At 36.5% G+C, this 11,766-nt stretch overlaps 1 protein-coding gene across 1 annotated transcript; it reads left to right on the top strand.

The window, feature by feature from the left end:
- Positions 1 to 7,436: 7,436 nt before the first annotated feature.
- LOC109109137 (extracellular calcium-sensing receptor-like) lies at positions 7,437 to 11,092 on the top strand. Its single transcript, XM_042754506.1, has 6 exons — positions 7,437 to 7,648; positions 7,757 to 8,045; positions 8,130 to 8,885; positions 9,260 to 9,487; positions 9,894 to 10,017; positions 10,179 to 11,092. Exons 1-6 carry the CDS (start codon positions 7,437 to 7,439, stop codon positions 11,090 to 11,092), a joined length of 2,523 nt encoding a protein of 840 aa, XP_042610440.1.
- Positions 11,093 to 11,766: the final 674 nt, after the last annotated feature.

Below are 11,766 nucleotides of genomic sequence, written 5' to 3'. Positions count from 1 at the left end.
TTATCCCCTTTTCTGTGAAAAACAACTATTGTCAAATATGTAACAGAATGGTCTAACCCTACTATTAAATAATGACTGTTAAAGTAAATTAATGTGCATTTTATTGATTAATGTATATTTCATAGACCAGTAATAATTCAAATTTTCAATATGTTAAGTATCTTTATGGAAGTGGTGAATTTCATAACAGTGATTTCATAACAATTTTAGTTCTAAAGCAGACCCTTACCAGTTCTTAAGAGGACACGCACAACATACTTTTTCCAGTCTGCTCCGGGCTCTTCACATTTTTGAATAGATCTGTTTATGCGTTCATTGCTCCTATAGTTTGGCTACCAAGTGACACCATCCTCAAACCATAACTCGGATATAATGTTGACAGTCTTTGTTTCCGTAAATTCAACGAGTAAAAACATATGAAATAGAAATTGCCGTAAAAATGTTATGTGTAAAAAGATGATCCAAAAGATATAAAAAATTTAAAACACCCCTTTTGACATTTTGCTTCATTCCATATATTAGCATTCTTTGATCAATTCTGTTATCACCACTGTAGCAGGATGATGCAGGACCCCTCCATTTTGTGTTGGATTCCCACATTATCCTGGATGGTATATATAAATATATTAAATAACATCCTCACTTGTGGATACTCACATTGTCAAAATCCACAAGTATCCAGAAATATTTGTGGAGTTCAGCTGCTCTTTGTCAGTTCGAAAGTTTTAAGACAGCAATTATTGAGTATGTCACTACTCTAACCCTCAGCCCCAACTAACCCCACCTATATCCTGCAAGTAATAGATCTGTGCACCTTAACTGTGGGTGTGCAAAAGGGCATGACAACAAGTCTATCTTTGTAAGGAAGGAGCAAACACTTGTGACAGACCTGTGATGCTTTGGCAACCTTGAAAGCTCCTGTAGGTTGAGAGACAATATATACTCTGAGAAAATCTGAGGTCATTGGATAGCTGTAGAAATTTTCCATCTGTATGAAAACTTTAAACACCACATATATTCAATCCACAGACTGAATGATGTTATAGGTGACACAAATGTCTTTGTCTATAGCAAACACATTATCCCCTGTGGAAACTTTCATTGACCACTGTTCAGTCTGCAGCTGCCTGTACTGTGCTGTAGCTTGAAGGCCGTCAGGAACAGGTCCAACATAATGTTGCATTCTTAAAGCTTTACAGGGCAACTCAACATTACTGATTTCTTCAATCTCTGATAGCCTTCTTATTATCTGCGCAAGAGAAAATTCTGGCTTTCTCACAAACTTCTTCAGTGTACGGAGGTAATTTTCATAAGGAAAAGCTGAGATGGAGTCTAAAGAACCATGCAGCTGGGCATCAGCTGACAGGTGGACCAGGGCATGCACATTATACACTAATCCATCTTTTCCATAAAGCTCCCCAACATGACTTACAAATGTTGTGAGCAGCACGTTTGCATAGCCGTTAAACAAAGAATACAGCTTTGGACAGACAAGGATGCTTATACCAGTATTCAATAACATGTGAAACTAAAGACTGGGGTAATGATGCTGAAAATTCAGCTTTGCTTAACTGGAATAAACTACATTTAATACAGGAATAAATTATATTAAAATAGAAAAACTTTTTTTTTTTTTTTAAATAATATTTAGCATTGTTTGTTCTATATTTTATCAAATAAATGCAGACTTGGAGAGCATGATGCTTTAAGAGATTTCTTTCACAGGCCCTGTGTGAAGTTGACGTGCGAGGCCCAATTGTGTGGTGGGGTGGGGGGGTATTGGGGTTTTGCTATAGTAATGAACGCAACTTTAACATCTGATCGAGTGTGATGCAGTGCTCACTGACATGCTTGTGCACGATTCACGGTCACGCACACACTCATAAGAATTGTAGGATCTACTGCATAATAATAATAATAAAGCAATTAAAAGATATTTAATGGAATAAGTAAATAAGAATGCACATGTAACACGGGGTTAGTTGTAACACACGTGGTTTGAATATTTCCACACATGCTAGCATAACAAAATTTATTATTTACCATATCAACATTATATCGAAAAAAAAAAATGTACGCCAAAATTAAAAAATCTTTTGAAGATATCGCTGAACGTTTATTTTACCATAGAAGAATTACATTTCTGGCTTAAGTAAATTTTTCATCTCAGTTTTTAGTGTTTACTTTAAATTATACAAAATTGCTATTATTTTAATCTCTTATCTGTTATTTATCAGTTTAGATAGTTTTTTTTAATGCTTTGATAACTAGCAGAAGACACTAACCAGTTTTAAATCCCATTTGCGCAGGTGGGGCACGTTGTAACACTGCGTTACAATGTGCTATTCTGTGACATTAGTGATGTAATTTACACTATTTACTTTATGAATTGTAATAAGAAACAATAAGAAACAGGTGAATAAAGACTGACAGTCAATGTTTAATATTTTGAAATTATTATTTTAAGATATGTAAAGCATTTTTGCTCATTTATGTATATAAATAAAAGTATATGCTGTAGTTATGAAACAAAGCGACATATTTGTACTAGACAAGTGTAAAATTACAGTGGATAAAAAAAAATTTTCCTTCTTGTTTTCCCGTTATAATGACTTAATTTTCTCGTGATCTTGACATAACGAGAGTTGTTTTCTCGTTATAACAACTTAATTTTCTCGTTATCTCGACATAACGAAAGTTGTTTTTTCATTATAACGCAATAATTTTCTCGTTATCTCGACATAACAAAAGTTGTTCTCTAAGAAGTTACAAAACTGCACCAACGGGTGGCACTATAGACCTGAATATAACTGATGGGGTGTTGAATACTGTATATCCACTTTACTGAACATGTTTGGGATAGAATAGGACCTTCCTCGTGATCGCTATATTTTGTGCAGTATTGTTCATTATTGACATTTAATTCATTCATAACTGTTAAATGCTCAAATCAATATGACTATTTTGTGTTCTTGCTAGATGCATGAGTTTCACCAACGCGTTCTGTGTCATAAAATAACTGCTTATCAAAACCAAGGTTGACGTCACTGTATTCTGTTTGAACCTATATCTTTATTTGTGCTTCTTTGAGGTAGTTATTACCTAGGCGAAACAAAATTTGCTGAAACATAGGCTACAGTAAGAGCGCCTTGTTGTCCATCAGATGCCTGTCAAAGTTAAGTTCGTTACTATAGCAACAGCTAGATCAAACAATTATTGTTAAAAAAAACTGTCATTGTGTCGTGATCAAGTCGTGATAATGAGAAAACAACTTTGGTTATGTTGGGATAACGAGAAAATTAAGTCGTTATAATGAGAAAACAACTTTGGTTATGTCGAGATCACGAGAAAATTATAGGTTATAATGAGAAAACAAGAAGGAAAAAAATAAATAATGCATGGCCACTTAGAACTTCCATACAAAATGGAGCCATTTCATAACGTTTGCATCACTAGATAGTCTATTACTGTCGGTCACTGAACATTTCTATCGTAAAAGTTTTTTTAATACAGTAATACTTAGACCTACATCTTTCCACAAACTCTCATTGTGTTGTGACAGTGACAGTAAGACCCGCCTTCTTTGATTTGATTGGATCTCGATCATTCTGACTTTGACAAGCGCTGATGGACCACTGAGGCAGACCAGCCTAAAAGTTTAAATTTTGTTTTTAAATTGGTTTCCTGTAGCTGTATCCCTTCTAGCTACAACCTCAAATATAACACATAAAATATTGTATTTGCATTCCGGTTCTGTAATCAGCGGTAATTCTCCATCACCTGCGCGCTTTCACATGGAGCATCATAACGGCTCTTTGTAGTAAATGCTGCTCCATGAAAGTGCGCAGGTGATGGAGATTTACCGCTGATTACAGAACCGGCTTTACTGACAAGCTGCGCATCAAATATCGCGTGCGATTTATAGTGCAGCCCTACTGCCTAAAATATGAAGTATTGCTTACTAAACCAAACTAACAAGATACGTGTTAGCGGGCTACATATCGGCCTACTCGGACTACACAGAGCTTGCAGAAAATATCATAACACACAAAGGGAATGTTTCTGTCACCCATTAACAAAATATTTATGGCTAATTACCTGAGATCGTCCGGGACTTGCCTGCTGACGCTGGTTATCCTGCTTCACACACCTGCCACAGCAGCCACGAGTCGCATTGGAGTGACGTCAACTCCCCTTTGGACTGATTGGCTAGAGGAGCAGCTGTCAATCTAGAAGTTGTGGCCCAATGGTGACGCTGAAGCCCGCCCTGATGTACATGAAACTCTAACCGCAACATTTAGAAACGCAAGCGCAGAACGTGGAAACAAGAGCAAAGGGGAAAAGACCATAAGCACACAAAAAAATAACATATGAGCAGGAAACCTGATTTTGTTTGCGATGTGAAAAATTTTGAATTCATGTTTCAGTTTTGTGCAATATAATTTTAAATGTGTTTACATTTTTGATTCACGCTTATTATTTTTTGATCCATGACCGCGTTGTTTGTTATTTTTAAAAAAAATTGCATTTGTTTTTCAGTTTTGTGCGTTATTATTTTACATGTGTTTTTAAATGTTTTATTTATGCTTATTATTTTTTCGATCTGTGACTGCAATACATTTGGCGGGATTCTGATCCCATACGACGGTACTGCTTCCAAACGTTTCTGTACTGTACTTTAAAATGCTTGAATGTAAGGACTGTTTGTCTAATGATACAAGAAGGATTTTTCCTTTTATGATATATTTTTATTTCTACACATTGCCTAATTTGTCCTTAACAGAGTTGACAAAAAACCATTAAGACGTCAGTTTTTCCATTAAAAGTTAAAAAAAGGAATAATTGAATTATCAATGAATTATTAAAATTGAATATGTTTTCAATAAGACACTGGAAAGAATTTCTGTTGGTGAACAGTTTTTTTCCTTAACTTTATGAAATGCCAAATGTATATGTATTATAGAATCACCTAGAAGGTCTTAGCTACCTTTAACCTTAATTAATGACAGCCTCTCTCAAACATCACAATGCATCAAACTTCAACCATGAAAATTAATAGAGACAGTTAAAATGAGTCCCTTAAACATAATGACTGACTTCTGGACTGTCTTCATGTTAGCATACCCTCTGAACACATAGGAGTTAGCTAACACCACGATTAAATAAAGAGTAAAAAAAAAAACTCCCAGTCTTTTCAGTTAACGACTACACAGCACAATCGATATTAAATTACAGTTTGACCACATATTGTGACTAATGCCGGGTTCCAGGCAACCCGTTACCCATGTTTTTCCAACCTTCTACCCATGAAAGTGCAATGGATCAGCAGTCAAACCTGTGACTTCCCACCCGTGAACTTGTACTAGATCGGCGTACTCCCATTTCTGAGCTCTGACGTCACATAGCCCGTGAAACAACAATGGCAGCCCCTACGGATAATATTGCCTATGGATGCGGTGTTTATGCAAGTGGTACACATTGAAAAATAGATTTTAGGACAATATAACATTGCAATAAAATTAATAATCTAGCTACAATTCCTTGCGCTCCAGAAGTTTGGCGTGACTTGCCTGGAACACTACAAAGTCGTGAGTCGTGGTTTGAAGTCGTGACTTAGGGGCTCAAAAACCTGCCTGGAACGCAGCATTACCTTTGTGAAGATTTTGAGGTAGAATGTGGCTGCCTTTTATGGAGTCAATATAATGCCGCATATACTGTATATGCAAAAAAATAAGTTTTGCAAAAGAAAATTAAAGTATTGAGGAAAAAAAAATGCTTTTTGCAAAGTATTGGGAGAAAAGAAATGAAGTTTTGCAAACAAAAATAAAGAATTGCAAAACATAAATGTAACAGCACGAAAGCAATGATTTTGCAATACATATTTTCCATGGCCATATCTACTAATTTATTTGCAACGCTGTTTTTATTTAGCGTTTCAGTTTAGTTTGAGCTTGCGATACTGTTTACACTCTGCACTTCACTTTTCTGTGCGTCTCACTTTGTGGCACTGTCTTGACGTGGGGGTGGAGCCAAGGGACGGGGGCGTGTACAACATGCCTTCCTGGAAGTGACGTCATCGGCCCGAGACGCAGCTTACTGATCCAGGTACTGTCATGATGAGCAGAGGCTTGCAAGTGGATCGTTTCCTCTTATTCACTAGCATTAAAACATGCATGTTTTCGTTTTATTAATTTTAGTAACAAATGTAACTTATATGTGTATTAGCAGCATTTGCTCAAGTTAAAGAAGTTGTTAACATAAACATCTGCTGTTTATTTCTCTCAATGTGCACACTTTTATAGCATTAAAATGTGTATTGTTTCATTTGGTTAACTGCATGTGTATTAACAGTGTTTGTTTAAAATCTTTTAACCTGTGGGTGGACGTCACTGGACAGAAGCATTCTTTGGTTACATTAGTTCAGAGTTACTGCTAGTTTTAACAATGCTTTTGGAAAACGCAGCCCTGAAGAGTTTTGTAAATAACAGCCTATACTGTAAGTGCCCGACATGCCAATAAAGCTTTGATTATGCTATGTGACAGAAATTTTTACTGGAAGTGTCTGGAAACTAACTAAACTTTAATCGCAGACCAGAAAGAAAAACTGAATTATTACTTTTTTTTTTGCAGTGTCATTCAGTGTTGTTTCAATGTCTTGCGCTATATCAGTAAATCGTTCTGCAACAGTTCTTCGAGATAAACTGACACTTTGGAAGAGTTTTACTTTGCCTGGCACTAGCAGCTCCGCAACGGCAACAAGACACTCTTTCACAAACTCTCCTTCTGAATGAGGTCTCAGTTTCTTAGCTATTAGCTCGCTCTCCACAAAACTTTTACGAATAACATTCTCTTGTCAGAATGTGGTCTTATGAAAACTGCTTGTTGGGCACCCAAACTCCAAGTGCATTTGTCCTTGCAACTCATTAAGTTTAGCATGTTTCGAGCTGTAATGATGGTCAAGGTTGGCCTTTTTCATCACTGCAAGCGTCCATTTTTCTTGAAAAGTGCAACATTCTGCATCTACTTTTCTTTTCTTGCCTGTAGCCATAATGCTTATTAGCGATGACAACCGCAAACATTACATGCATGTTGCGCCTTCATGCTGACTGCGACCGGGACAGGCAAACTTATTTTATATTATTGTATATTATCAATTATATTATATTTCTATTTTTATTAAATATTCTTTTGTCATTTTCTATCACAGGAAAAATAATTGCTGTCTAGGTTTTTTTTTGAAGAAGAAGAAGAAGGAGGGGGGATTTTTAATTGACTGATGGGCCAGATCAAACTGTCTCGCGGGCCGCATATGGCACGGAGGCCGGATGTTTCCCCACCCCTGCTCTAAATGATGCATATTAATGATGTCTACAAAAGTACAAACAGTGCCTTACAATACTGGCATTTGAAAGATGCATGCGAGGTCAATCAGTAGGATGCTCATCATTCTTTACATACTCCGATTTGTTTTATATTGTATGCATACAAAGGCGGAAAAGACAGTTTGTCATATGATGGGAGAATCCAAATACCCGCTGCTGTCTAAAAATGGAGACTTTATAATTGGAACACTTTTTGCAATTCACAGTAAAGAAACATTACCATCATTTGAGTTTAGACAAAAACCTCAAAACCTCTTTTGTTCCAGGTATATTGAGTTGGAATTGGAAACAAACAGATTAGTTATTGGTTAATTTGAAGCATATATTTATTTAACTTCGTTTACTCATGCAGAACTGATTAAATGTCTTCACAGTGTGAATCTCATTGATTTTCGGATGGCTCAAACAATGATATTTGCCATTGAGGAGATTAACACAAATGAAAGTTTGCTTCCAAATGTTTCTATTGGCTACAGAATCTATGATACATGTGGTTCAAGACTGTCTTCGATGAGTGCAACTATGGCATTGATGAATGGTCAGGAGTTTGCAGCAGGAGATAGATGCAATGGACAGTCTCCTATACATGCTATCATAGGAGAAACAGAGTCTTCTGCTACAGTGATTCTGTCTAGAACAACAGGACCTTTTAAAATTCCTGTGGTAAGAATCAAAGATAGTAGAAGTTTGACCAGTGATACTACATTGATTATGTACTGTTTGTTTGTTCTGTGCTTTCTTTTACAGATAAGTCCCTCTGCTACATGTGAATGTCTCAGTAATAAGAAAGATTACCCATCATTCTTCAGGACTATTGCTAGTGATTACCACCAAAGCAGAGCACTTGCACATATAGTCAAGCACTTTGGCTGGTTTTGGGTGGGAGCTGTGAACAGTGACAATGACTATGGAAACAATGGAATGGCCATATTTCTGAAAACGGCCCAGGAGGAGGGAATTTGTGTTGAGTACTCAGTGAAATTCCATCGGACAGAGCCTGAAAAACTCCAAAAAGTGGTAGAGACAATAAAAAAGGGTACTGCAAAAGTGATTGTTGCATTTCTTTCTCAAGTTGAGATGGGCAATCTGTTTGATCAGCTAAGTGATAAGAACATTAAAAACTTCCAAATGATTGGAGTGGAAGCTTGGATAACTTCAGAAAGTTTGATGATTCCAAACAGTTTTCATGTTCTTGGAGGGTCACTGGGGTTTGCAGTGAGAAAAATTGATATTGAAGGCTTTGCAGATTATGTTACAAAAGAATTCTGGCACACAGCTTTTCCATGCTTACAGAGGGAGGGAAATTCATCTCAATATGGATTAAATTGCAGCAGATATCAGGATCTGCTTGGGCTGAAAAATTACAATGATGATGTAACCGAACAAAGATATTCAAACAATGTCTACAAAGCAGTTTATGCGGTAGCATATTCACTACACAGTCTGCTCCAGTGCACAAAAAAAGGAGGCTGTGAAAAAAGTCTGACAATACTACCACAGCAGGTAAAAAGTGCTATAAAAATAAGGTGACCAGACATGCCACTTCCCCGGAACATGTTCTGCCCAGGATTTCTAAACTGCCTAAAATAACGTTCCAAGTACCACAAGAGCGTTTTGAAAGCATAAATTAGCTGTCTGTTCTGCTCTCTATTACTCTCGTGGTACTTTGATGTCATATAGTACAGCGATCGATCTGCGCAACACAAACAGCCAAAACCTGGTTATTTTAGGCAATTTAAAAATCCTGGGAAGAATTTGTCCCCAGGAAGTGGCACGTCTAGTCACCTTATATAAAAAAGAGAGCAAGAGGTTGAACTTTTTGGTAACATCAGAATGTGTCTGAATTTTTTTTTTTTTTTTTTTTTTTTTTTTACTAGGTGGTTGAGGCTCTGAAAAAGATCAATTCCACCATAAAGACAGGAGATCACGTGTGGTTTGACAGCAGTGGAGCAGTTGTAGCACAATATGAAGTTGTGAACTGGCAGCAGGACCTAAATGGATCAATCCAGTTTAAGCCAGTGGGATACTATGATGCCTCACTGCCCCCTGACCAACGCTTTGTGCTCAACACTGAAAACATAATTTGGGCTGGAGGGCAGTTGGAGGTAAATAACTTGGTTATCCCAAGTTTAAATAGGGTTAGCATTATGTCAGGTAGTCATTGTGTCAAGTAAAAAGGGAACGCTTTTATCACCCTTTAGATTTTATATATAGATTCCAATATTTCACAGAGCTTTTCTCTTTTTTTCTTTCTTTCAAAATTCAGGAAAGAACACACACACACACACACACACACACACAAAATATTAATACAATTTTCATTAGATAAACAAATAAATACATACATACATACATGCATAATTAAATAAATAAATAAGCTCTATATCAGTTTTTCCAATAAAATAGGTGCCATTTGATATTTGCAAAATTTTACACACAAAAAAAAGACACATTTATCTCCATTTCATTTCACTATGCAATGCTGCTTGTGTTATTTATTGTATATTGTAGAAGCCAAGGTCTGTGTGCAGTGAGAGCTGTCCTCCAGGAACTAGGAAGGCTGCACAGAAAGGAAGACCTGTTTGCTGTTATGACTGTATTCCATGTGCAGAAGGAGAAATCAGTAATGAGACAGGTGATCTTCAGCCCATCTCAAAGCTTCAGAGAAAACTGGTTAGCTGTTTTGTTTGTGTTTTCCTTCTGTTGTTAAGGATGCAGGTTCTTATCAAGAGACTTTATGGATGAAGTAATTTCCCCCTTTGCCTCTAACTACAGTGAACACCACTTCCTTTCCAGATTCAAATAACTGCAAGCAGTGTCCAGGGGAATACTGGTCTAATGCTGAGAAAGATAAATGTGTGTTAAAGGCTATAGAGTTTCTGTCATTCACAGAAAATATGGGCATAGTGCTAGTCTTTTTCTCACTATTTGGAGTAGGAATAACTGCACTGGTAGCCATTCTGTTTTACAGCAAAAAGGACACCCCCATAGTAAAAGCCAACAACTCAGAGCTGAGCTTTCTGCTGCTCTTCTCATTGACTCTTTGTTTTCTCTGTTCACTTACTTTTATTGGTCGGCCCACTGAGTGGTCCTGTATGTTGCGTCACACAGCGTTTGGGATCACTTTTGTCCTCTGTATCTCCTGTGTTCTGGGGAAAACAATAGTGGTGTTAATGGCCTTCAAGGCTACACTTCCAGGAAGTAATGTCATGAAATGGTTTGGGCCTGCACAACAACGACTCAGTGTTCTTGCCTTTACACTTATACAGGTTCTTATCTGTGTGCTTTGGTTAACAATATCTCCTCCTTTTTCCTACAAAAACATGAAATATTATCATGAAAAGATCATTCTTGAGTGCAGTCTGGGTTCTATTATTGGTTTTTCTGCTGTGCTGGGTTATATTGGCCTATTGGCTGTCTTGTGCTTCATTTTGGCTTTTCTGGCTCGCACACTGCCTGATAACTTTAATGAAGCTAAATTCATCACATTCAGTATGCTCATATTCTGTGCTGTATGGATCACATTTATACCAGCTTATGTCAGTTCTCCTGGAAAATTTACTGTAGCTGTGGAGATATTTGCCATTTTAGCCTCAAGCTTTGGTTTATTATTCTGCATATTTGGACCTAAATGCTATATTATTCTGTTTAAGCCTGAACAAAATACAAAGCAACATGTGATGGGAAAGAATCCATCTAAATCATTCTGAGAAATAAAATATTGTATAATATATAGTTGTTTTTTACAATATTCCTGTTTTTTTTTTTTTTTTTTTAATTATTCAGAGAAAGGTGTTTTTGATGTATCAGATGTACAGTAGAACCCCCCCTGGAGGACTGATGTTGGTATATAACAGGGGTGGCCAACATCGGTTCTGGATAAACACAGTCCTGCAGCCCTAATCAAGCACACCTAAACAAGCTAATTAATGTCTAAGGGTCACTAGAAAGCTACGGCCAGGTGAGTTTTTAATCAAGGATGGAGCACAACTCTGCAGGACTGTGACCAAGACCACTGTTGGCCACCCCTGGTATATAATATAATATGTTGAACATATTATGTAGTATGTTATCTATATTTCATAGAATATCCTAGAATATAGACTAAAGACTAAAGTATATCACACATTTTGCATACATTTTTAGTAAGCTCTTGCTAATTTTTTTGATTATGAATAACTGGAAAATCCTGCCTAAATGTAATGGAAAATGAATACCAATTATTATTATTATTATTATTATTATTATTATTATTATTATTAGTGTTGTTGTTGTTGTTGTTGTTGCAAAGCTCTTAAAACATATGAAGGGAATAATAAATCATGTGACATGCAGTTCCTCAGAAGCAGGGGCATCTATTACTACATACTAATTACAATATAAA

The sequence above is a fragment of the Cyprinus carpio genome, unplaced genomic scaffold, assembly GCF_018340385.1.
Source record: "Cyprinus carpio isolate SPL01 unplaced genomic scaffold, ASM1834038v1 S000006532, whole genome shotgun sequence".
Classification (NCBI taxonomy): domain Eukaryota; kingdom Metazoa; phylum Chordata; class Actinopteri; order Cypriniformes; family Cyprinidae; genus Cyprinus; species Cyprinus carpio.
The sequence above is the reverse complement of the archived record's forward strand: the minus strand, read 5'-3'. Positions and strand labels throughout refer to the sequence as shown.

Coding starts and splice junctions, on each gene's coding strand:
- LOC109109137 (XM_042754506.1), top strand. CDS start 7,437: ATGCTCATCATTCTTTACATACTCCGATTTGTTTTATATTGTATGCAT. Junction 8,046..8,129: donor GACCTTTTAAAATTCCTGTG/GTAAGAATCAAA, acceptor TTTCTTTTACAG/ATAAGTCCCTCTGCTACATG. Junction 10,018..10,178: donor AGAAATCAGTAATGAGACAG/GTGATCTTCAGC, acceptor CTTCCTTTCCAG/ATTCAAATAACTGCAAGCAG.